A 27189-nucleotide genomic window follows, 5' to 3' on the forward strand; every position below is an offset into this window, starting at 1 on the left:
GGAAATTGCAAAGAGCAAAAGTAGGTTTCCAAGAACAAACATTACAAGAATTAAAAATAAACAATAAAATATTCTTTAGGTATATCAGAAACAAAAGGTCTTCAAGAATTGGTGAGTCTAACAGATAATCACAGGCTAAAGGAGTAGCTAAAGAGGATAATTACAGTGTTTGGAAGCTAACAGATTTTCCTTTTTTTTTTTTTTTTTTCCTTCATCGACCTTTCTTGTTCAAAATATTCAGGAAGTTTCTACTCTATATTCCGTATACATTCTACTCTATGTTCTAGTATATACAGAATATACTAGAAAAGTCAGGGCAAGAAGATACATATCAGAGTTTTAAAGAACCTTACATGAGGAATTGCATAGCTGGTAGCAATCCTACTATGTAAGAACCACCCTGTCCAGAGTCTTCAGGAGCAGAAAACAGTGTCTAATCATTACTGATTTTACAAAGGAAAATAGCATTTTACTGACCCATAATTTCTTGAATATTTCAGTAAACACAACCAGATGACAAAAACTATTGTTCTTCTAAATGATCTCTGTTACAATTTCACACCATAAACTGTAGTTGAAGCTAAATAGCTGTAAAATGAAAGGTTGTAATGGATTAAGAAATAGTCCTGAAGAAAAGAAAAAATATTAGTATTAGATTAGATTAGATTAGATTAGATTAGATTAGATTAGATGGTTTTCATCACAGAGAGGAACAGGGTCTAGATTCATCACAAATATGTTTAAATAGTGATTATTACTAAAATCTGTGAATAACCATTGAACACAGCTGCTGATTTGATCATTTATGGTGTGGATTAAATTACTTTTCAAGATGACTTGTCATTGACAAGGACTTCAGACCTCAACCAACCCAACTTGAATTAAGTGTCTAAACTGATGTGGGATGAGTCCTGGCCTGAGCTTCTAGTACAGCTTCATATTTATGTCATGTGTTACTTTTAATTTATTTTAATTGTTTATTGATGGGACAAGTAGTGTACTAATAGCATTTTCACAGTCAGTTTGTGGGGACCAGGCAGTGAGAAATGTAGAAGGGAGCTAAAGAGGAGAGAGAAGAAATCAATTCACTAGTATATGAAGTGCAAATTCAAGATATATTAAGTAATATACATGTGGAAAGACTCAAAATATTCTTTTAGCTTAAAAGCTTCTAAATTAATGCAAGTAAAGGAATCAGAAATTCAGAGACTGCTAAGATGACTGCTGTTCACTGCGTGTTTTACTCAAAAATACAATCAAATCATACATTATATTTCATAAATAATAGGAAGATGACAATAAAGAATTCTGCAGTACCACTATATAAATCACACAACATGACCACGTCTGAAGCAGTGTGTACACTGACAGTCCCAGCCTCTGTGGGATACTGCAAAATTAAGAATGGTGGTGCAGTCAGAGAAATACAATTAAGGACATGTTGTTATCAACGCATTCACAATACTCATGATATGCTGTTTTTCCGTCTTACAGCACAATCCATTAAAATGCAAAACAATAAAAGGAAGTACTTCTTTAATGTCATACACCATTAACTATGAACCTTACTGCCACAGGAAACTGATAAGCACACTTATTTGCCATGTAGGCATTCCCATCTGAGCATCTCGCCCTGAGCTCCTCTAACAGTAGGTACAGTTAATGCAAGTAATCTTCGAGCAAATAGTTGTGAAGGGCAGGTAATTTATACTTTTATCAATCTTTCCTTTCAGGTACTGCTCTCTAGGGCCTCTGCCATTCTTGCTTGGCTTTTTCTGGATACATACAATGGCTCATACCCCTTTCTAATTCTACTGACACAGTATGTCAGTTTATGCTGGAGAGTCTATCTTTGTTCAACAGCAGAGCTGTAGCTCCTTCAGCTGATGCACCTCTTCATAGGTATCACAGTCACATCTGCCTCTTGACAGCACAGCAAGTTAAACCCCATCAGCTTGTGTCCTATGACATTCCCAGGATCTTTTCCTGAAAACTTGCTGCTTAACCAGTGATTCACCATCCAAACTTATGTCCAGAACAGCCTGGATCTTCAAAGAAGGACAGGATTCAGATTCAGTTCTACCTGCTCCCCAACTATTTCTCTTTGTTTTATCTGAAGGTCGTTTTGAATGCTGATCCCATCTCTCTCCAACAAATGTGCAGTGTCTTCTAGCAGCATATGGTCAGTAAACATACATGGTATTCCACTGGTGAGATCCCTAACAAAACTATTGGCAGGTAAAGGAATGAAGGTAAGACTGTTACAAAACCTTTCTAGCTACATCTTTCCAGTTTCAAAAATCCTCCTGAATCCTCTTTTCCACACAGCTGTCTAGTAGTTGTTTCAGGTATGTCATATTTCCTGAATGTTGTTATAAGGATACAATAGGAGACAGTGTAAAAATCCTTATTAAAGTCAAGATATCCCAAGTTTATTGCTTCCCTTTAATCCACATTACATTGACAAATGCTTAATGACTAAAACCAAATTGAAAGAGATACCGTTCCAGAGCAGGAACAGTAATTTTCTTCTCTCTTGCTGCTGTGGAATGTCAAACTGGGCTACTTCAGAAAAGCTATTTTTCTCAAAAGCTAAGTCACAAGTTCAGGGAGAAATCTCTCTGCTATTTCCTAACACTATACTCTGCTAACCTTGGCATTTTTTGAATATTTAGCTCTTTCCTATTAAAAAAAAAAAAAAAAAAAAAAAAAAAAAAAAAGGCTATTCTGACATTTCATGAATTCTTAGCTGCTTTTTCAAAGGAAGTAACTCAGAAGAATTCTCTCACTTTTCGTGCATAATTATAAAGCCATTTTAAAGGGCTCCCAGGGACTGTTTGAGTATTTTAGCAGCTCTGAAAATCCGTCTGTAAACTGGGCACAATCAGAAGCCGAGACATGCAAAATGAATGGCTTCTGAAATGCTTCCTCAGTCTATGCAGAGGAAGGTCTCCTTATGAGATCATCTTGTCAGTGCTTGTAACACGGTGTTACAGGCTCTGGAAAACCTTCCAACAAGCGCTAATGCTTGTCTTTACTGAAAATCTCTTATGATTCTCAGAATCATTATCAGAAGTCCTACAACCTAGAAAAATGTTTGTTGGTTTTGTCATGATTTCAAGCACAACATAAAATGCAACCACAACAGCAACCCCAAGCCCACGTGCTGAACAACTTGAATGATGAAGGAGTCTCATTGAAATTTGCAGAATTAGTGACTGCACAAAATACAGCACATCCAGGAGCCTGTAGGACCCTGGCTCAAAATGCTAGCATGGGAAATTTCCATAATGGACCATGTGGAAGATGTACTGAAGTTGTCACCTTGGTGTCCGTGCTGAAAACGTGGGAAATGTAGATTTTGTGTTTGGCATTCAACACTATATCTCACTACATAGTGAAGAGAGAAATTATCCGGGGTTTAATAAAGAGAATGTAAGATCAAAGTTAGTATTCTGAAAAATTAGTACATGTGAAAGGTAAGACTGAATGTGGGATGAAAGTTCAGGAGAGATATGACAATTTCCATCCACTGAGGATACAAGACTTGCACTCCTCTCCTGAAGAGACCTTGGAAGGGAGGAGCAAAGTTCACTCTTTTCTCATCCTCTGCATGCATGGCAAAAGCCCTGCACCTCTAAATTCTTTATTTAGGAAACAAGCTCCTTGACTTGGTCTTGAATCCAAACAAGCTCCAAGACTTCGTCTTGAACCAGCCTAACACTTCTGAAAGATGAAGCTATAGAAGTTCTTTAGTTTTTCCTGCCAGAGTATGTTCACTTATTCCATTTGTTTATCCAGTTTCACAGTCTAAGGCCAATTTTAGCATTTTTTTTTCTGAATGTTCTTAGTCTAATCCCATTCCTTTAAACCTGTACTTATGCAGGATTGATACGTGATGGCAAGGCCTGACTCACTGGGATAATCCAAAGCATGGAAAGTGGAACACATTACACCAATCTTTGCAGGGTCTGGGCCTCTCTAAATATTCATTAATTTTTCACATTTTTCACTAGGAAAGTAAAAGTACTTGTCAAAAAAAAAAAAAAGTGATTGCAAACCTACAGAAACTGGCCAATGTGCATGGAGACAGTCGTAGAACCCCCAGTCCTTTCTTATACAGTTGATTTCATTTTAAACTACTGTTACATAATTCATAATTAAGAAATTAACATTTATTAATGAAAAAATATATTGTTATTTACATAACTATCATAAACTAAAAGGCCTAACAGCCTAAAAGTGAAATCCAAGTTTCACCAGACTAACACCATGTTTACCATACTTTTAAGACATAAAAACCTTCTCAATATATCCTAGTTTCTTTATATGCAAACCTTTTATACACAGTGCTTCACAGATTAACCTGAAAATGGAAGCCTTTCATTTACTCCCAGGTCAGGTTTATGAAATTAACTGCCAACTTACTTTCTCCCCATGATCCTGCCAATGACCTTTCTCCTGCCCTAGTAAGATCATTCCCTCTCCATGGATTAAAGGTGATTAAAGATCAGTGTCAGTTTAGTCTCATAAATTTGCTAAGCAGAGACGACAAACTGTGCCAAAATGTGTTTGATTTATTTGTGGTGGTTTTGTGATAGAGGAACACTGATTGGGCTCAAATCAAGGATCCAGAAAAGAAAAGAGTGCTTTATATCATTGGTAGCTCTTTAACCCAAAGTGTCACAGCAAGGACTTAATATCCTTCAACTAAATTATTAGTTTTCACAAACAATAATGACCGAAATCAATCAAGCTTTTCAGTGCTTAGGGTTATTTAACCACCAATTCAATTAGCCAGTTGTTAGATGAATACCTGTATCTATTGAGCTCAAGCAGACTCATGTATCCACAATGCAGTCAAACAAATAAAATATGAAATAAAAGATTCCCGGATTTTGAAGAAACACATGTCTAGCAGCATTATTATTACTTTGTAAAGATTTTAGAACTAAATCCTGAACCAATACATTGTTAGTTGACTATTTGGATATCAACAGATTTTTGCTGGAAGCTGGAAAGCTGTCCTAATTTCAGGGAAGAAACATGATTCTAACCTGGGACAGATAAACTTGCTTTTTGTACTTGAATCTTGAAGCAAGACAGAGATTTCCTGTACTTGCACTGAAGTATGTGTTTTTTCCTCAAGTCTTTAAACTCCTTGCTTGTTTGCTGAATATCCAAAGATCATTTACTTCCTTATTTGCAAGAAGAAGATTAGATTAGGGCTAGATTAATTGTAAAATCACACTGGAAACAAAGGGGTCATAATATGCTATCTGTGGAAATTCAAGATACTCCATAAAGACAACTATGTTTCGATACAGACACAGTTGTCTGTGTCAAAAGAAACCTTAAAAAGATGACTTACACATGGTTGTACATATCCATAACATTTCAGGTTCAGTACTTCAGACTTAACTGATAAACTTTCAGAGCCATACATGACCCTAATTATTTAAAAATCAGGTCTGTTGTGGTGGCATGACTGTGTGCTTTTGAGCTGTAGTCAGTATCTTAATTATATAAAAAACAATATTGTATTCTTTGCTGAGCTAAAGAGATGAATTTCCAGTGACAGAAAGAATAGACAGAAAGTGATGCCATACTAATGAAACAGCAGGGATAGTACAAAAAACAAACAGACAAAACAAAACAAAAAAACACCACCACTACCACCGCCGCCACCACCACCAACAATAAAGAAAACAGCAACCCAACCAAACCCTTTCAGCTTCATTGTCTAAGCATTTATGGAAATAATCAGAATAGTTCCCTTTCAGCAAAAATAAGTTGTTATAAAGATAGCCCCAATCCGGACACTATAATGGATGCAAACACATTCTTTAATAGCTTGTTCACCAGAACAAAGTAAACATTAGACTACAAAGGGTTACCCAAACTCACTTCATTTCCCTACTGCTGTTTGCTTTAGATTATGTTGACTCTATCAACAAGATTATGGCCGTAGGTGTAAATTTATTAAGTCCCACACATCAAAACATTGCTCTATTTTGTAACTTAGTAGGAGCTATGCTCTGGAATGGGTACAAGGAGAAATATGAAGCCAATTTTTTACTTCAAGGTCTAGACAGTGAAATTTCAACAGCATTAACTTTGGAAGAACATGTTATGTGATTTTCCAGAGTGGACAAATTCAGAAGAAAAGTAGACTACAGCCTTACCTTCATCAGGCTTCACTAATGCATTTTTTTGACCAGCCAACTCCATAAGCACACAAATAGAGTGGAGAAGGACTTCTTATGCTGTCTTTCTCAGGCTACCGTACACTAAGGAGTCTTCTTACTTTCACCAAGAATTTAAATTTTCCTTAGCCATAACTGCAGGAGTTTGCAAATATATTTAAGAAAACAGGAGACCTTGCAGCTTTGCTGGAACATCATGCCCTTCCTGACTGCCAGATGCCTCTTTACCACTGAATATTCAGGTTGATCACCTGGGTATTTCTGGATGCTTTCGCTCATTGTCCTTCTGTATCTGTATCTTCCTCTTTCTCCATAGCAGAAACAATCTCAGCCCAAGCCCCTGACCTCCCTCACCTGCCTCCTATTTCTGGATTCCCTTGGTTCTTTTCTGCTCTACCATTCTTTGCACTCCGTAAAAACACGTTTCCACACTGTCTTGCTGTTGATAGCCTTTCCTCTTTTTACTTTTTGGTCAATACCTTTGTAGAATGCCCTTCCTACTCTATCTTACCCCTCAGAACATTAAATGCTCCGTCTTCTTTGTCTTACCGATTTCTCAGCTTCTGCTTTGGCAATTTTCAGTCAAACTTGTTTGTGTTTGTTTGTTGTGTTTTCTCACAACTGCTTTCCAACAATCAAACTTCCACAGCTTTTGGAGGTACAATTCTGGGCTGTATCTGCACCATTATACCAGATGGAATCAGGAACTCTTTCTTCTCTGGCCCTAAGGCTAGAGGATCCTATACTAGGAGGATCCTGTTGGAGCAGGCCAAAAGCACACCAGAAAATTCATTAAACAGTATGGACGATCATACTCTAATGCTACTACAAGTCCTGCTCTCATTTAGCTTATTTCTAGCAGTAACCAGAGCCACCTTTGGCAGCTCCTGGCATAACATTTTCTGTACCCTACATCCGATCTGCTATTCAGAATGAATCTGCATTCTGGCATTTTCTGAACTCTCAGGTCTGTTTTCAACTATTACCTGACATTTTTTTGCCTATATTTTATTTTTCTCAAACATTCTGTGTTGCATCTGTAGTTCATCAGTTTTGCTTGGTTCTTACCATGTTGTCTCTTGTTGAAGCTCTGAAATTCTGGATGCTACACTTGCATCTTTAAAGTGAATGAAATCATAGGGGCTGGAAATTTTCTCCAATGGTCTAAGGGAATATCAATGATATTGATACCATTTTCAGCAGATATTTGCTCATCCTGTTCTTAGAAAGCACAGATGATGGAAGTTTCATTATCTTCCCATGAAATCCAGTCAAGAATTCCTTTCTCATCATTAACTAAAGTCTAATCTGAATCTACTGTTACACATTATGTTGTCTACCATGGACATTAAATTATTATTCTTTACTTGAAAACTCTTACCATGCTTTTTTGTTTCTTGTTTAGTCTAAACAATTCTAATCTATTTACTTTTTCCTTGAAGATCATAATTTTTCAGTATCTGTCATGGGATTCATATAAGTAAATGTGGATTTTGAAGGCTTAATTTATCTCCCTTCACACTGTAAAAAAGACAATTTATCTCACCCTCAAGTAGTCACCTAGACATATTACAGGAACGTTACCTGTATCTCTCCACTGACAATGACAGAATTTTAAGGGGATTAGTTGAGATGAATCTCAGCTTTCTGCTGTAGACATGTAAGTATTTCTTTTCTAGCAGAAATGTTACCCTCAGTACATTCAGCCGATCTGCTTTTCACCTTCAAATGCTCTGTATCCAGCAGTTACATATTTTATACCAGTTGCTTTCACCACTTTTTATATATTATAAAAAAGGAAAGAAAAAAACACCTTATGAGAGCTAGCTTGACAGTGTCTGTGTTGCCGTATTCTTTCTTCTACAGACGTCAAGCATATGAAATAATGTACTTCAGATGGCTCAGAAGTTTCTCAGAAAGAGTCTCATGGATCTGTCTGCCCTGGTTTGTTGGACATAATATTCAAGAGGTCTCCCTGTCCTTAGCACTGGGATGTCAGAACAAGTCAGTCTGTCCTCCTCCTTTCTCTGTGCCCTTCTTTCCTAAGCAAGCTATATCCCTTAGCATTGATATTCTAGTTCTGCTTGTTATCCCACCTATGTCTGTTACACCAATTAACTAATTTACAAAGGCTTGTTACACTACTTCATTTTCCATATTTTTGGAATTTACATCACCTGCACATTACCTTGCTCAGCTGCTATCTTCTTTGCAATGTTACTTTAATCTCTTACAAATTTATTTGTTTGTCTTAATTTCACATTCTTCAGGAGGGCACTCCTGCTCTATACTATATATATGTATTACATACGTATACTTATCTTTCCTCATAAACTCTTCCTCAAGCCTTCTTTACTATTTTACTATTTACTGTTTTGCTATTAATCATTTCTTCATGCTTGCGGAAACTAAAGCCCCTGTGATGTTGATCTGACTGACAGTGATCCAGCCCCTGTACACCCATGCACACTTGAAAATGTTATTTTGAAGAAGCACAGTGGTTTTAATTGTCATGTCTTAATGCCTGTTGAAACCAAGCAACCTCATTCCACTGTCATTAGTTGTAACAGTTTTTCACTATCTGTAGTTTGCTTCCATACATCCTTCTTTCCCACATTGACTGCAGTTTCCCAGGACATTTCTGATGCTCTGCCTTGGAAAACTATCATTTACCGTCATTTATTTTTCACAGAATGCATCTGCTGTTTCACTATTTGCCATTTAATTCCTTATTGCTATTACTTTAAATTATTATTTGTGTTGGCTAAGGACTGCAGTAAAGACTGCATTTTGTCAGGTACTGGCAGTGCTAAACATAGAAAAACCTGAAATTATTCTTTCTCATGTCACACAAGGGACTTCCGAAGAACCTCCACAAATTCTTGGTCTCCCTCTCACAGAATGCTTCACTGAGGCCTCCCTTAGTAAATTTGCCTGGCAGCCGGATAATTTCACAATAATCTGGTATTATGAAATGCTTGAGAAATGTTTTAAAATATGTAAAACATTGGCATGTTTTAATTCCCATTCCTGGTCTCTTTAAAGATAAACTGGACAATATACAAGTAGATTGACAATTTGCTGTTAAATGTAGCAAAAGAGAAGAGTCCTAACTGAAAACTTACTACCTGATCAGATCATTTTTCTAACTATGAATTAGGTGCACAAATTAGGTGGGAGTGCTAAAGGTCACAGTCTGGGGTTTGGCTTTCAGTGTGTCAGAGGCTATTCAAACTATTTGGAAAAATATCACTTCTGTCCTACAGGTTTTACAGTCTATTTATAAATCCATGACTGTACCATAAGGAATTGCAAATTTGCATGGAGGTTTGCTCCTCGTTCTGGGGGAGGACAGAGGATAGAAGAAAAGAAAATGATTTAATTTAAATGGGAAGATGCTTGCCAAAGGCTAGTATTTTCATAGTGCAACAGAGCTCATCTTGACATGTAATATATGACTCTTTCAAAAGTCCTCTCAACTCTACAGTGAAAGTGCTTAAATTGCAAAATGATTAATCAGTTCTGGATTGGATCCTCATGCTAAACTGAAATTCCCTGCAAAAAGTAGACTGAGCTTTTGAAAACACATTATCCTCAGGGAACATACTACTATCTGGTCAGAGTTTTTTTCCTGGTAAGTTGCCTATCTTATTGCAAGGGTCTTCAGAGGAGTGTAACACTAGTTTCCTTTCCAGTTTATCCTTTGCTCTTAAGGAAGCAATCTCTGTCATTCCTCAGAAAGACTCAGAACACGGTGGTACGAACTAATAATACCAAACAGCAGTGTAATTTCCTATGGGGAAAACATATTTTCTACTGGTAATTATTGCCAACAGCAATCTTGGAAATATCGTATAACATTGTTTAAAACATCAAACAGAAGGAACTGCTTAGTATCAAGGATGACTAAAGCAGGAACATGTGCTTCCACACATGCACACACACATTAGATAAAATGTTGATGTTTAGCGGCTTACAAGATGTAAACATTGACTTTGGGTTCTGGTTCAGTTTACAATTGAATTTGGAATGAAAACATACCAATTAATATATAATCACGATCAACACAATTAGGCAGAAATAGCTGCATTTGTTATGACGGACGTCTTTAATCTGCTTGGTATTCAAGTTGCAGGAAGATCAGAACTACACATGAAAATCAGTCAGCTGTGCTTGAGAAAGCATAGCAGGGGTTGAAGGCAAAAATAAACAAAAAGTTATTCAACAATTGTATCTGAGTGTTTTACAAACAATAGATGCTTTGTTAAGGAGTGTGAAAAACACTCCTTTACTTCGTGTAATGAAACACAAGCAGAAGAAGTGAGGTGTGATGGAAACCGAAATGTCTATGGGCTTTATCCTGCCCAAAATTGCTTGGAAGCAACTCCCATTATCTTCAAATGATAGAACTACCCCTTAGCTGGAGAAATCTCCAGTTTAAGCTCTCACAAACCCTGACAGTTGGCCGTGATGATAAGATTTCTGCTATAGTCCAGATTTTTGGTCATCTGCTCTCTTCTTGTCTAAGAGGGGCACAGAAGGGTCTGGTGTAGGTGGTCCTCAATCCCCAAGGACGGGCAGTGTATGCATCAAGTTAGCATCTCCACGCTGTGCTTCCTGCCTGGGCTCTACTGGGAGTTAATATGCTCTCCTAGACCCGTTTGAACATGTGAGCAGCTTTATGCAGCTCAGTTTAAGGGTTTTTCTGGATTTGTACCTGATGCTGCCCCTTCCTTGAGGAACCCTGATGGAGTTCAACAACCACACCACACTGTCCTCTGAATGGCGTGAAGTCCCTCTCGGGTGCACTGGATTTGATTGGTACAAAAAGTGAACTTTGCATCACTCTTCGTTAAAGATAAAACCACTGTTTTTAAAACTCATTGTAAATACTGTCAGTTATTACTCTAACCAGTAACTAATCTCTTGCACCACTTGGATTTCTCCAGATAACCAGCATTTCCTCCATAGACCCATGAAGACTCTATTGAATTTTAACCTTGATAATATCATCATGTTAAAGAGTTAAGAAGGGCAGACAATGAACACTGGTTGACATTTTCCTGACAAGCAGTATTGACAAAACAGACTGAAATACTGCATTATGTGACTGCAGCAATTACACACAGACTGGTGTTTCCTTTAGTTGCATGGAGTGACAGGTATTGCACTAGTTAGCAGCTTTGTAAATGTTAATCTCCAAAAAAACTACTCCAAGACAGTGTCTGCAGTCCACCCATAGGTATGGCTTTAGCATATGCTTCAGTGCTCTGTTGGGACTATAGGGAGTGATCGCAGAATATATACTTTAATTTCAGAAAGGACTTATATGGATCAAGGTAAACTCCCAACCAGCAAACACAAGTTACGACAGATCTAGGAGCTCTATTTCTTGAAAAATTTACACAGACACATCTTAGACAAAAGACATGAGTCTACTGTGGAAGGGGATCTTTCCCCTGAATCCAGGGGGTTTTGTAGTGGAACCTGGGGAAAAAAAGCACCAACACACAGATGACTGTATCTGACAGCGGCTAGCAGAAAGGAACTGTAGCTGGTAGCATTTAACTGGCATATAGTTATTTTCAACATCCTTTTGGCTTTGTTGATGTTACCCTTTCCTTTTTCATGCCGTTTGCAGTGTATTGTTAGACTCGTTGCAAGTCTGTGGGAGTAAATCATATCCCTAGGGATGAAACCCCACCGGGGTGAATAAACAATCTCCCCTTCCCAAAGCAAATCCCAACAGTGCCTCACATTTCATGGAAATGATCAGCAGCTCCGCTATCCAAACATTCACGCCTTATGAGTAATATTTATGATGGGAGTCTTTTACGTTGGGTTTTTCCCCCAAGAAGAAAAGGAGGAATAATTAAAAGAAATAAAACCAATGAGAAATTTCCACATTATTACTATTATTTTCACAAGGTTTTCACAGGAAAGTAAAAGCTTTCGCAAGTAATAAAAGTCCTTGTTAAATGTCTTTCTTTCTTTTGGAAGTGGGGTAAATTATGAAGCAGATTGACTTTAAAAAATAAATAGGACTATAAATACATAAAAGTCATTGCCTTCCACCAGTAATTTAATATGAGCATCCTACTTTTAAATAAGGAAAACTTTAGTTCACTCACAGAAAGAATAAAGCAGATGTGAGCTTTTTCCGTCAGCTTAAGTGCTGCCTTGGTAAGGTGAGTTGTCCGACAACATTAAACAAACATTTTAGTCAGGCATCGCACAGGAAAATAAACAGTAGCAGAGGAAACATGAAAATATTAAAGGCTGTTATTCTTTGGCCCCTTTTCCTGGAAAGCAGGTGATAAAATATTACTGTGTTTCCACAGGTAAGGAAACACTCTCTTAAACACTTTGCAGAAATACATATTACGATCATCACTTAAAATGTCAGAAGTGGATAGGGCTCAGCTGTGACAGCACACAGGAGCCTGCAGAGAAACTCTGCAGGATCAGAAGATTTAGCACGCTGGGTTGGACTGGTGGGCTGCCTACAGCAGCCTTCTGACCCTGGGCAGAAGCAAATTCAAATACAGGCAAAAAGCATCTTGTAAGAGACTGCTGTAGAGTTACTTGATTTCAGGAAATGATGTGGATACCCCTTAGAAACTAGTGAGAAGGAGGAAGGTTGTCTGCTCTATCGTTTTGACCTCTCTATGAACCAATGAGTATCAACAAATGCATATAGAAAGATGAGAGGGTACCTTCATCTTTGTTGCCTACCTGTGATATGCTATACTGTTATGTCCAGATATAAGCTTATTTAGTTTATGTAGTTATAATTTACTCATCATGCTGGTAATTTCTGTCCTGAAATTTTGTCTAGCTATAAATCAACTCTGAAATTCTATACATATTTAGTTATAAAAATAATAAAAAGTATCTTTGGAATGATTTCTTCATTAGAGCCAGAAGTTATTTAAAACTTACTTACATCAGAAGAAAAAATAAATCAATTCTTTTAATCAATCCTTTAAATTGTGTACTGAAAAAATTAACTTGAAAATTTACTCATCTGCACAGTTGTCCAGTGGCAGGGGGAAGGAAAGCTTTTTTCATGCCCACTATGAAAAACATAGGTGTGAGTTTGCAAGATAATACTTCAAATCCTCTGTGGTTTCAGTTTCTGACTCTACTTTAAAATGCAGTGCACGAACATCAGCCTTTCTAGCCAATGTGGTTTGTGCAAGTTTCTCATGACTAAGATATCTATATACATTTATAAGGTTAAATTAATGGTTTAGCAGATTAGGTAACTAAAATGTTGCCTTGGGATGTACATCTATGTACAGTTCTGCTAGTGATCAGCTATGGGATGCTGGGTAATAACTCATGGCTTGACTTGAGCAATGCTCACTGATGCTCACTGTCTTGAATGTCAGGTTCTTCTTAAAATGTGTTTGAAATGAGATGACCTAGATAGACTTATGGAAACTAATCAGATAAATTTGACTAATATTGCACAAATTTTTGGTAATTAAAAAAAAAACACAGATCCCTAAATCAAGATGAAAAAGCAGAATATGCAATGCCTCCTTGGCCTTACATGCCTGAATGGAGAGCCATACAGTTCCATACAACTCCAACCAAAAGAGCACTGCGTTTCATGATGGATTTAGAGGTGCTCATCGTATCTTCCACTGCTTTTAGGAGTTAAATTTTCATTTCAGTGTAAGAAAAGAACACCATTTTTTGCAAAACAGAAATAAAAGTAAATTAAATTGTAGCTATAAAACTTCAGCTATAAAAATAAGCTATTATATAGCTTTCTAAAGTACTGATTAGAAGCTGGGTGGGCAAAGTGCTCTGATTTCATCATTTCATGTGAATTCACTTATTAAATACTGATCTAATACTTTAAACAGTCATTTTTAGCTCCAAAAAATATCAATTGCATAGTTGGAGCGGTTCATGTGTGTCATGAAAATGACACAACAGAGTGTCCTTACCTGAGCATTTTAGTTAGATGGGTTTTTCTACAGCAGTTTAGCCTCACAATAGAATTCTCCAAAAATTTCCTGTTTTACTCGTCAGGAAGCAGGGCTGAATAAGTGAAATGAGTTTTCAAATAAGGTAGGAAGCAAATGACAAGACTATTGCTAGAAACCAGCAGTTATAAATTGTAACGCAGTCAGAGCGTGGGGATATCTGCCTTTCCTTCCAGAAGCAAGGGTACAATTCTGATCCCACTGATTGTTGATCTCAGCTGCAAAATGAACAGCCAGTAGATGCAGAGAGGGATTTATCTCCTCTAAGTTTAGGTGCCTAGCAGAGATAGGGTCCCTTTGCAGTCTGTAAAGAGAAGTCATCTGTAGGGTGAGATTCACCTGACCTGCTTTAGATGCCAACTATTTGGACAGCATGATGTTTACACATGGGCAGATGAAGACTACTCTTATTGTCATATTTAACATCTCCTTGTTTAAGAAGAGAGAATTAGAATAGAAGCAGATCTCAGGACATGAGAACTCCCAAGGTGGGAATAATTCAAATGTAGAATGAAATTTGCCAGTTGGTTCCCTGGAGATGAAATTTTATAACAACTCAGTTAATGTAAAGCTTATATTCCATTTCCATAGTGGTCTGCAACAACTAGAAGACTACATTTCACTGGCTTTTTATACAAATTCATTTCACAGATGCTCTTTTTGCCAGTTCTGAAGATTTTATCCTATGAGAAAACTTTCTCCTCTACGGCATTCCAAGCATGTAATTTTGCTACCCTGTACAGCCAACAGAGAGAGGTGATCTAGGTTTCCATAGCTGGGAATCTAACCATCCTGCACAGGATTGTGGACTATATACAGTTTCCTAACTCAGGCGTCAGAGTAGATTGCTTAACACTGCCTTAGCACTTTGTTCTCTGTAAAGTGGATGAAATATAAACACTACACATGAAATCTGAATGCCTGCACACTTGGAACATGTTACGGTTTGAATCTAAATTCTGCTGTTCAATCTTAATTCCTTGTCTTCTTACAACATCTCTTGGACTCATAAAATAAAACGAAAACCTACTGTCTCCAGCTTTCACTTGTGTGATAGTCTAAACACCTCTGAAATCCTCATTTCAGGTTTTTAAATTCCCTCCTCCCCAACCTGCCTGAATTCCACAAAGGAGTTCTTCTCCTCCCTCCCTCCCTCACCCCCAGATTTCTGTAGTCCCCTGCTCTGTGAATAGGTTAAATAAACAGGGAGATTCCTCAAGGGAAGTCACAGGTTCAAGATCACAAAGGACGACCCCCTTTGGGCCAGTTGGAGGTTTTTCTTGCTATTATGCTTATCTGTATCTTCCCTGTCATCCAGATGTTAACCTCTGACCCCTGAGCCCGCCTCCCGAAAAAGCCTTGCAGTGTTTACCTATTATGTAATGTCTGTGCTTTTGTGGAAATTCTGCAGAAACAAATGGAGGAAGTTTGCCAGTCAAACTGGTGGACAATAAATCCTGTCCTATGTAGACAGAATGGTTTACTGTCACTGTAAGTCTGCTACTGGCATCTGTCACCAAAGAAATGTTTACAAATTTCAACAGGCTAGAGTGCCAAAGTGTTCCAGTACTGAAGAGTTACACAAGATTTGTAGAACAACCATCGCCGTCCTAGATAGGGGTATCCTTGTTTTGCCAGGCTGAATAAACAGCATGATATTTCAGATAACTCATGGTCGCTCATGTCCAATTTTTCTGTCTATTCATCCCATACATTCATGAATACAAGTATCTCAATGCCAGTTTGTTAGCTGTAATACTTTTTCTGCCTCAGAATACCCTTGCTAGAAGTTTAAAATCTAGGTAGGCAAGCTGCCTTCAGACCCCTTTGCTTAATTCTAGCAACTTCATTTTTATTTTTAATATGTCTTCCTATCCTTCCCTACAATCGATTTTCTTTACAGTCCTTGCTGTCTCTCCTCCTCCTATTATTTCCCTTCAGGATAAGACTTCATACCATGTTACCTTTCTGGACAATGTCATCACAACAGCTTCTGCTGTTTGACTGGGGCTTCTCCATTCCATCAATCGCAAGGTTGGGACAATGGAAAGATGAGTTTGGATAAGAAGCAGGAGCAAACTTAATTTGAAACAGTTGGATAGACAGGTAATATAATTCTTCCTTCACAACACCCTAACCCCTCTGACTGAGTCCTTCAGCTAGGGGCCCTGATCCTGTTGCCACTGAAGGAAGCTTTTCACTCTTGATTTCAATGGGAGCAGCACTAAGTCTTACAGTTCCGCTATAATTAAGTTTTCAAATCTCATTTCCTTTCAGAGGAGAAAAAACATTGTTGTGACTAAGCTTTGGATGTGGTAACAAATCCCTGGCAGGTTGATTTGTTTTAACGGACGTATTAGTTTTAAGGAAACTTTTACCATCTTTTCTGCTCTTAATCACAGCTTTTATTACAATTACAGTAATGCAACAGATGTACATGCCAAAGGCAATATGTGTATTTTTAATGAGTTGACATGCAACCTTCCTGGAGAGGAGAAACAACTTCATTTGCTCAACATTTCTCAACCATATCTAGCAGTTTATTAAGGGACAAGGAGTCGATCAGAAGAATATTTACCACAAATTCAGGGACTTCACTCACTTGCAGATGAGCAGTTCTGTAGGACAGTCTCAGTTGTCATGCTAAGCTCAGCAATTCTTGCTGAAGGGTTACATTTTCTATTGTCCACAAAGAATACAAGAGAAGGCTAACAGGCAATATCCGGAAAGCCCTACAATTATTAATCCACGCATGTGGTCCTGAGTCACTGGGCTGTAAAATATCATCAGTTTCCGAAGATGGAACCGAAGGGGAATTCTGCTAAGAGAGATGATATCACAAGCCCAAAGGAATGAGTTGCATCAACAACGCCTATTTGTGCAAGTTTTACAAGACATTGGCTCACAAAGACTTTCATTCTGGTATAATGAATTCAGTCAATAAATTGAGCATAGACAGAGATCACATCCTATGAGTACAAGCCCCTTTAGCCTGACTTCTTGCTGCTATTTTCCTTGCAGCTTGGACACAGATCAGACACGGGTGCAACCAGAAAATTACAGCCGGCAGACACCCCAGGACAGATGCACTAGGGGACTGAGCAGCTTGACAAGTCAGGCTCCAACAGCAGCACTCAAAATCCGCTCTTTTAAATTATTCCTGGCACTGCTGTGGTCTTGGCCAAACAGCACTCACAAACAATGTCTGGCCACGCTTTTTTTGGAGGTTAACACAGGCCAAGGACCATTTCCAATACAACTCTGGATGCGGCTACCTGTTTTGAGAGGTAGAAGTTTATCTGTGTGGACCAGAGAAGGACTCCTGGCTTGTAGAGACATGACCCCACAGACCTTCACATACCTTTCTCTGAGAATAAATCAGCAGAGGAAGAAGCCTGAAGTCCTAATGTACATATGACTGCATGCAAGTTTTCTCCTTGGGCATCATAAAATTACCATAAATTAACAGGAACACAATCAGCAGACCATATGACTCCTATCAGCAGTTTACATTATCGACTAGGAGCCTGGTTTTGTCAGGTACAGGGTACTACAATGCAGCAACTACTATTCTGTCACATTTGTGCAACATAAACAACACTGTCTGGGGTTTGACAGTAAAAACCCTCGCTGCCCATCCTGCTTTCAGTCTCTGCACAGTCCTACAAGAGAGTCTGGTACAGAGCAACACACTCACAGATATGGGCTGAGGTTAAAGGGACTCGCTGCAAGCACAGAATCACTCTGGCACATCTGTTTGGTCGATTAGGAGGTAAAATTAACTGATAGAAGACAGAACACAACTGGAAATCTAGGAATGTGTTTTTACTACTATTAATGCAATCTAAACTTCCTTCTTGCTATTATTACTGTGTTAGCATGTCAATTCTAGTCCAAATTGTTTTCAACTGCTAACTTACTAAAATACCTGGAGTATAGCACAATCCATGTTCTGGTTTTCATTCTAAACTTAACATAATTTATCTGAAATTATTCCCTTTCTTAAAGCTGTTCCTGTTGCTAGAATGTGCAAAATATGCTTACAGTGTGCCATATCACTGCAAGAACGTTAATCTTCTGTCTTTGCCCAAAAAACACTGACGTTCTACTTTGCACAAAGTAACTTCTCTGTGGTTTTGCAGGCTGAAGACCCTTTCCTAAGTTTATCAATATTCCAATTCACATTACAAAATCCACTGAAACAGTTAAATCGTAGCTTAAAGACACAGAGGTGAAGAGCCCTTTGTTAAACTGATTATTGATTTATTTTCACTACCCAATATGAAAGAAAAGCAAAAGGTAAGAAGGGGTAAATAACATAAATTAGATTGTAAAGCAGTGGTTTAATCACACAAAATGCTGTTATTAATATAGGTTAGTTTTCTTAACAAATATATATTCTTTAGGAAAGTATTTTATTTGTTATTTTCCCCCTTAAGATTTTTTTTTTTGATTGAATCGTTTATGATTTTCTTCTTTTTGTGGTCTTAATTGGAGGAAAGATTAGACCTGTCCTCAAAAATTGATTCACGCTTTAGTATGGAGCATTTGTGTACAACATCAACATTTACACAACTCAAACAATACAAAAGTTGGTGCAATAAAAAAAAAATGCACTCACCAATGCAATCCACACTGAAGAGATTTACTGAGGTTGTTATAGAGGACTCGTCACAGGTTTTCATCCCTCGCAGAGCAAAGCGCACCAGGGAAGCTTTGACCCCCTCCGGCAAGAAGGAGAGCAGGTAGACGGGCATGTACAGGATGTACCGCAGCTTGCACAGCAGGGGTGTCATCAGCTTGCCTTGCGGGGACTGAGCCATGCGCTCTATGGTGGGGAACAGCAGCACGGAGCGCAGGACCTGTGGGGCCAAGAGAAAACCACGGTCAGCAGCGTCCCGCAGCACCACAGCACGACCTAGGAGGCAAAGTGGCAAATGGGGCCTGCTTGGGTCTGCCAGGTGCAGACACGTAGGCAGGTTTCATGGCGTGCCCAGATGATTATTATTTTCTTAAAATGAGGGAAACAAGCAGCTGGTTATGACATGCTGGGTTCTAGCGGTCAGAATGGGATGCGTTTAGCTGGGAAATAAGGTGCTGGGCAGGAGAGCCCAGCGGGCCGGCCCAGCAGGAGCTGGCCCCACAAGAGGGCAGCACACAGGAGCAGACCGATATGGCAGCAAAGCACCTGGCTCTTTTAACTGCTTTCTCCGAGTAAAACAAACACATTTAAAAGTTTCCGCTGCTAAGACGGTATCTTTACAGTCTGACAGCACACAGGTTTTCCGATTTGCAGTTCCACACAGGTACGCCTGGCCAGGGCAAAAGAATAAGCACGCAGCCCCCTCACTAAGGTGCATACAGGGGCACACACGACTGCTTTATGCCAAATTGAAATAGATGTATTTTAAAACTAATTATTTTATTTGATAATAACAGAACATACTGCAGCCTTAAAACAGAACGAAATTAATTAAAAAAACATACCCACACTAAGAAAAAGAAAATTGATACTCCTACTCTCCAGTATATTTCTATGTTAATATCAAATATTATTAAAGAATACCTGCCACTTTTCCCTGGAAGTATAAACATACTAGAAGAATTCATATAGGAAAATGCCTTGAAGACACACAACTGCTGTACCTTGCAGAATTATCAAGAATGCAAAACATGAGAGATTCTGGATATTACATTTGCAGATAATTAGGCATAAATCACCGTGCTTTGTTGGAGACTCAGCATGAACAGAAAAAGATGCAGTTATACGTCTGCTTACTGCATATATCATTTGACATATTACACAAATTAAATTAGCATTTTAAAAAACATTTTCAAATATTTGTCTTTACTCTCGAATCAGTCAGCTCCTGCATGCCATTGCACCTGTGTGCAGCACCATGCCCTCAGCAGCTCTCTGGGCAGAAGGCAGGGCATGCCGTGATGGGATGCTCACGAAATCTGGGCATTGTAACACAGCAAACGGGAGTAATTCAGGAAATAGCAGTAACTTGCCGTGCTGCACTTTCTACAGTACTTTAAAAGCAGACTTTGAAAGTGTTATTTATATCGAATACAGAACTATTTTAAGAAATCCTTCTACTTTCCAGCTGATACTACTTTGGTTTTAGACAAAGAAAAATACATTCTCGGGGAAATCAGTCCTGGGCCTCTTTTTATTAAAGGCAACCAGCAGCTGAAGTATAGGAATGCAAGACTTGTACTAAATTATATGGTAGTTTCGTGATATTTCAGCTAGGAGCTGAACTCAAACTCTTGTGATCTAAAGCAGATTTGACCTGCGTTCCCAGGCACACATTAATCCTTTGACATTACAGTTTATAGATACAGGATTAGTTGCTTGGAGTGCTGTACTAACCACTGGGGGAAGTTGCTAAACCTTGGAGGCAAAAGAAAGACAAACCAAGAAAGCTGTTACAAAGCCCTCACATTCCTGCATTTTTAATGGCATACAAATTTAAAAGATGGTGGTAATGTAGAGGGTAATTTTATTTAATTTCTTTCTTTAATCTTTGGCAGACAATAACAAAGAAATTCAAAATTTATATTTTTCAAACACTTATCAGCTATTTCTTAGTTTACTGCTAGATTCCTGAGCCAGGATTTTGAAATGTGCATTTGCCTGCTGAATTGCTTAAAGATGTAGTTCAATTTCTTTGCAATACCACTGTGGATACAACAGACTTAACATATTTTATTATAATGACACAGATGTTTGTAAAAGCCATATGTAATAAGTGAATTAGAATTATACAGGTAAAATGAAGGAAAATAAAAAGATTCAAACACTCAACATCAGTTAAAATCATTTTTGTCTTGTCAAATGTGAGGATCTCATCTAGTTGCAATTTACACCAGCTGAAATCACATAGATGGCACACAATTATATTCACATTACAACTTCCAGAATTACTATATAACTGGTCATTCTGTAGATGGAGAGCATTATCTATTACAAAGCACCAGGTATTCACAGCTATGAATGCCACACTGTACATCATTAAGTAATGTGTAAAGGCAAACGACCCCTTTGTTTATGGAAATCCTTCTCACACGTAATTATAGAAATTTCTTGTGATAGCAATAAATCAAAATACAAAAAGTGTTACAGATAACTAGGGTGAGAAATCCAAATCTCCTGGTTCAAATTACCCCTGATTCAAAGGCTAGGGATATTTATTGGTTAAGCACTTGGGAAGGCAGAGAGCTGGCTAACCAGAAGCACTACTTACAGAGACTTGAATGGATCTGGGGACTTCTACAAGTCACCCAGTGAACCTACTGAAGGCAAACATGCCCCATGCCCATGATGATTTGCTGAGAACTGTATGTAGATTGTATCACTTACCCATTTTGTGCTTTGGTCAAACTGCTAAAAACAGTGCATATATTCCTACATTAGACTGAAATTGTCACTGCTGATTGTTTTTACAATAGACAATATTTATAATTTTTTTTTTAACTTGCTTACCAGTTATTTACTTAAAATGATACTAAAGTGCAAGATTTCAGCCCCCAGGATAATGCCTACATTCACAGTTAAAGTTCAGGGCATAAGGCATGGTTTTTCTTTTGTCTTGTCAGCAGGCAGCTTCTTCAATTTCCGTTATCTACTTTTAACTCTTTACATTACATAGACCTTAAGACCTCAGTGGTTCAAGGGATGGTAATACGATGCAGCATCTCACAAATTTTTGTGGTTTAGATCTTGTTAACAACAAAAAAATGTAACATTATCCACTATTCTATTCCTTTTTGTCACTGTTTATATACTTTGGTGTCTAGAGCTATCAATTTTCAGGTACGTATGGTCTGCACAGCAAGTTCTACATGACAGAGAGACGAGAAAGTACTTATTTCAAAGGAAAAGTGAGTCCTCGAAAGAACGATGTTGACCAAGGAGCTTTGGTTAAGCAGGATCTCTAAATGAGTATGATTTGCTTCATGTCATCACTGCTTCATGCAAATATTGAAGAACAAAACACAGGTTTCCTCCAAACTACCTATGTAAAGAACTTACGCACATTCCTGTACTTCTTGGCTTTCTATCCAGATTTTAATCTATTTAAAACAAGATGGTGGTATAAAAGCTAAGAGCAGTCACAGAAGGAGGATATCCAATTTACTAACTCTGAAGGGAGCTCAGGCACTAGTCTGAATTCTAACATCCAGCATTTGCACTTATAAATCAGAAAAAAAAATCCTACCTGTAAAGACATTCACTTTCTAGATGTGAGCATGTCAAGCATGAGACAGGACATCCACGTTCACACAGCTGCTATGACATTCAGCGGCCACTTTTTCCTAAGGAAACTGGAGCTGAAACTCGAGTCAGGACACCCACAAGCCCAGGACTCTGCCCAGAGCAGGCTATACAGCAACAACTGAATCTACTCAAGTTTTTAGTGCATAATGGTTATTTCAACGGTTTGGGATTTGCAAAAACAGTTGGAAATCTTTTGTTTTGATTAAAATGAGAACAGAGAACAAAACATTAAACAATTAAATTTACAACAAATTGCTGTTTATCGCTGCACAATTTATTAGTCTTGACCACACAAACAAAGGATATTTGTAAAATGTTTAAACAGTTTCTATATAAAGACACTGAAAGTATGAAGATCAGATCCAGCCAAAAAACCAGACTAATATTTTTCATTAATGCCTTCAACTGAAAGAGCTGAAATACATTTGGCAGCTATGATTTCAAGTTTCAGTGGGTAATGCTACTTGTTTTAAGGATTGGTCAATGACAATATTGAGGATGTAACACCTCACAAACAAATGGGTGCAACTTACAATCAGTATTCAAAAGAGTGACATGGTTTTCAGACCTGTTAACTCCTGTGAAGTCAATGAGAGGAGCTCAACACCTCAGAAATCAAATAGTTTTGATTATGCATGGCTACAAACTCAGGCACCTGAGATTAAGTAGACATTTAAAACGAGCCAGGAGAGAGCTGTGCCACCTTGTTGCTTGCTCGTAATATATAATGCTATTTTACTAAGAGAAAAAAAATGGGGGAGAAGAGCAGGCAGGAAGTGAGAAGCCTGATATGAACGTCAGAAAGGAGTATGAGTCATTTTAAAGATCTTGTGTTTTTTATTTTTTGGTTCAGAAGAGACTCCAAGTAGGTGAATCCATTAACTGCAGCCAGGCTTTGCTGGTCACATACCTTGGCTCTCAATGGACAGGTTGTCCCTGCCCATGACACCTCTTGAGCATGTTCAGATTTCTCTACTGCAGCTGTAAAATAACAAAAGTCTTACTCACTGAAGAAAATATTTCTCCTACACTACCAGAAACTAAAACTTCTTCAAAACTAACCTGCTGGTTCACTCTGCTTTAGCGGCACAATTGATGGTCACTGAAGGCTCGCTCTGACTTTTGAGTGGGGAAGGTTTTGGAAAGCATTTGCTCCTGCTGAATAATCTGTTCTTTCCTCACTGGGGGTGTAGGAACGGTTAATACAATAACCACCAACAAAAAGAACTCAAGGTTTGGATTCCACGCCCGTTACGCAACTCGCAGCCCACAGCAACTCCAGAGATGAAATCAGCTGGCAGAAGCAGGAAGCAATCTATTATTTTTTATAAGCGAGCCATCGCGCTGACCCATGGTAAGTACCAAAGCATCCAAGTACGGCTCTGCAGCCACACACCCCTGACCCATATCAATAGCACCAGGATGTGGAAAGGAGGCTTGATTTCATATCACAGGGCTGGGAAGAAAATAAGTGAGGAAGTTTTACTTTAAAATCCTTCGGAAAAAAAAAAAAAAAACAAAACGAAGAAAAGTAAAAGCCATTTCTCTGTCAAAAGTAACACTTCTTTTGATATATCTGGTTCATCCCATGTATTAGTTTATTATTCCTCTGTTGTGTTGGCAAAAGAAAAGCTATTATCTGTCAGGTGAAACCTAGTAAATTTTTCAAAGCTAACATAATGATGCACTTAATGATAATCTACAGTCTACCCTTGACACAGAGTGCCACATTAATCACAATTTCTTTTACTCAGTATGCAGAAACCTGTAGGCAAAACAACTCGGGTCAGGGAAGTGTACCCTGCTTTATTAACACAGCTGTGCTGAGAAGATTTCCAAGAAAACGCGTCGGACAAAACAGCCGGCATTTGCTTACACTTTCCTCGCACAAAACAGGACTTTCTAGGCTTGCCATCTCGCTTTGCTCAGTCCCTTTTCTAAACACACTCCTCTATTCAGTTTTTCCTTTGCACACACTGTCAAAAAGAAATTATATTTTGAAATCCGTAAGAATTTCTCCTTCAGCTGCTCATTTTGAGATGCCATTTTGTTTCTTGCATGAGCACGCTGTCTGTCACAGCTCGATATACACAAAACCAAATCATTTCAAGACAGAAAAAGAATGAAAGAATGTACAGAAGTTACAAAAAAACTATTTCACTCCTGGTGTGAAGCAATCCCATATGATGTGCACTTTCTTCTATTTTACCTTCGAGATGTCCTGTGATCCCAAATGAATGTTTGGGGATATTAAACATGCCACAGAACAAACATCTCAAACACAGTTGAAAAACAATACTACCCCTGGAAATTTCAAAGTGCTTTATAAGAATTAAGTCACCCAGAGACTTCTTACCATACTTTTTTTAAAGATGAATAAACTGAAATTCAAAGTTAGATGGCTCCACATACAAATTTATACTGTTAAGGCAGGAAGATTACAGAAAACTCTATAGCAATTCATAAACACCTTCTCTAAGCAAATATTATTTTCTCAGTAACCAAATTGTTTCTGTAAAACAGCTGAAGTGGTAAAAGAAAAGTGTGAATGCCCAACATTTTGTGGAAAAGGTGAAGAGTTTGCATTATTTTTACCATGAATGTCTTTGTAGATTAGTTAGTAGTTGCTGAGTTCAAAAGTCTTCTATTAGCATCTTCTGTAGTTTACAGACTACACATCCCCCTTGATTTTTTCTTTAAATTTATTTTAACTTATCTACAGTTTCTATTTATTAGTGCCCAAATTTTCACTTTGGCACCAGCTTCATTTATTTTTTTCTATTCCTTCCATTGCGTATCTCTCATTGTGTTATGTGTCATATAATCCCTATGACTAAGTGACAGAAAGAAGGATTTTTTTTGGAATTTTCATAAGAAAATCCTTTTAATATGATGAGCATAATTTGCTCCCTGCAGAGTTTATTTTGTTTTCCAAACAAAAGCACAGTTAGTATAAGCAAGTCCTTGTGAATGCTGTTAGAACTCTCAGTGATACACTTACATTTTTTCTGACGGATTCAAGGAATTCTTGCTCCCTAGGATAAGCAAACTTTCTGAGTGCCCCTAACAGCATCATGGCAATGTTTTCCACTCTACTTTAGTAAAGGGTATTCAGGCTTTCATAATCTGAGAACAGACTGGATCAACACTCTTGATCACAACCCCTTCTGTTAGAGTTGTCACAGATTTACACAGGATACGGCTGAGGACTGAGTTCTTCATGTGCACCAACAGAAGCAGGGCTCTGAATGCACCGGGAGAGTGCACAGACACACTAAGGCTGTATTGTTTCCAGCACTGAAAACACTGTGTGAATTTACTGATGTCACTTACCATGGCGAGGTATAAAGACTGAAATTTAGAATTTACTTCTGTAAAAGCTGCAGATACACAATAATTCCCTTGGAATTGTTGGATGTTTCAAACTTATTAAACCACTTCATACTATATGTACTGTATCTATAAAGTATGCCAAGACAAAAAATGCACATTAGCACCATCAACACCAGAGCATGATGACTGCGACAGAACTGTGAAACTACACTGCTACCCTGTGTTCTAGGCTACCTCTGCCATTAAAGCAGATCAGCTATATAATAACTTTCACTTTCAAATACAGATGAAGTTGTATAATGCTTTCCCATTACTTTTTAGTCAAGCAAAGTCTGCATTTGCATCAGGTGACCTTGATGTTGGACTGCTTAGAAATCAGAAACATACTCTGCATATGCTCAGTGCTTGCAAAAATGGTCTTCAAATTACAGATGCAGTAGAAGAAGAAAAGCTAGAAGAAATTCAAAATGGCTGCCACTACCTTTCTTTTGTAGCTAGATTTCAGTTTCCAGTGAATGCCAAACTGTCTCAGAATGCCAAACTGGCTTTCTGAGATCCAAACTGGTTATCTGCTTCAAGATAGTTAATGCAGTTTTTCCGAGTAGAAGTACAGAGAAAAAAAAAAAAAGCAAACAAATGCAAAAAAATAGGAAGAAGCAGTACAATAACGAGGTTTTGTAAAGCTAAATTTGGTATTTTAATTACTCAGCTCATGGAACAAACTCAAAACTACTGCTATCTTTAAATATGCCCAGGAAAAACAATTGAGAACATGACCAAGTAGGAAAAAAGTTGGCAAGTAATACAGCTGAAGGGACACATGAGGAATCGTGAAGAGCTGATGATTTGCAAGTTTGCAATATGATACAGTGAGGAAAGCAAGAGAGAGAGAAGCTTAGCAGGTTAATGTTACATATAGTGAGGAAGCACATCACAAATGCCCGAGGAAGCTCTGTCTCCTTGGGAGACAAATAAGATTGTATTCTGTGCTCTACATCCTAAAAAGAAAGGTTTCAACCAAAAGCCAGCCACAAATAAAGCCTAAAATCAATGAAGAACTTTGATGATAAATTTTTCTAAAGGAAGTTATGTTTATGTAGAGAAACATGAATAACTTGGCAAAATGGGAGCAAAGAGGGAATGGAGTGGTGGAACGTAACTACTGATTTTTAAGGGCTATAAATGTGAAGGATAAGAAAATATTTTGTGTGGGACCAGTGACATAAGTAGATGTGATGGAAAGAAATAAAAAAAAAAATCATATGCACCATGTTCTGAATTCACCTGACAAAAGACTGTGCAGCCCACAGAGCAAACACATCAGGAAATGCATTTATGGTAAACAAAGTGCACCAACACGACA

General features: G+C 38.0%; 1 protein-coding gene across 2 annotated transcripts in view; it reads right to left on the reverse strand.

The window, feature by feature from the left end:
• LDAH (lipid droplet associated hydrolase) overlaps positions 1 to 27189 on the reverse strand; it is a 116932-nt gene that overhangs the window by 18015 nt on the left and 71728 nt on the right. For both annotated transcript variants that reach the window (XM_068678709.1, XM_068678708.1), the window contains one exon: positions 18828 to 19068. In XM_068678709.1, the coding sequence (XP_068534810.1) occupies positions 18828 to 19068 (241 nt within the window). The remainder of the gene's footprint in view (positions 1 to 18827; positions 19069 to 27189) is intronic.

Source organism: Anas acuta, chromosome 3 (assembly GCF_963932015.1).
Source record: "Anas acuta chromosome 3, bAnaAcu1.1, whole genome shotgun sequence".
NCBI classification, from domain to species: Eukaryota; Metazoa; Chordata; class Aves; order Anseriformes; family Anatidae; genus Anas; species Anas acuta.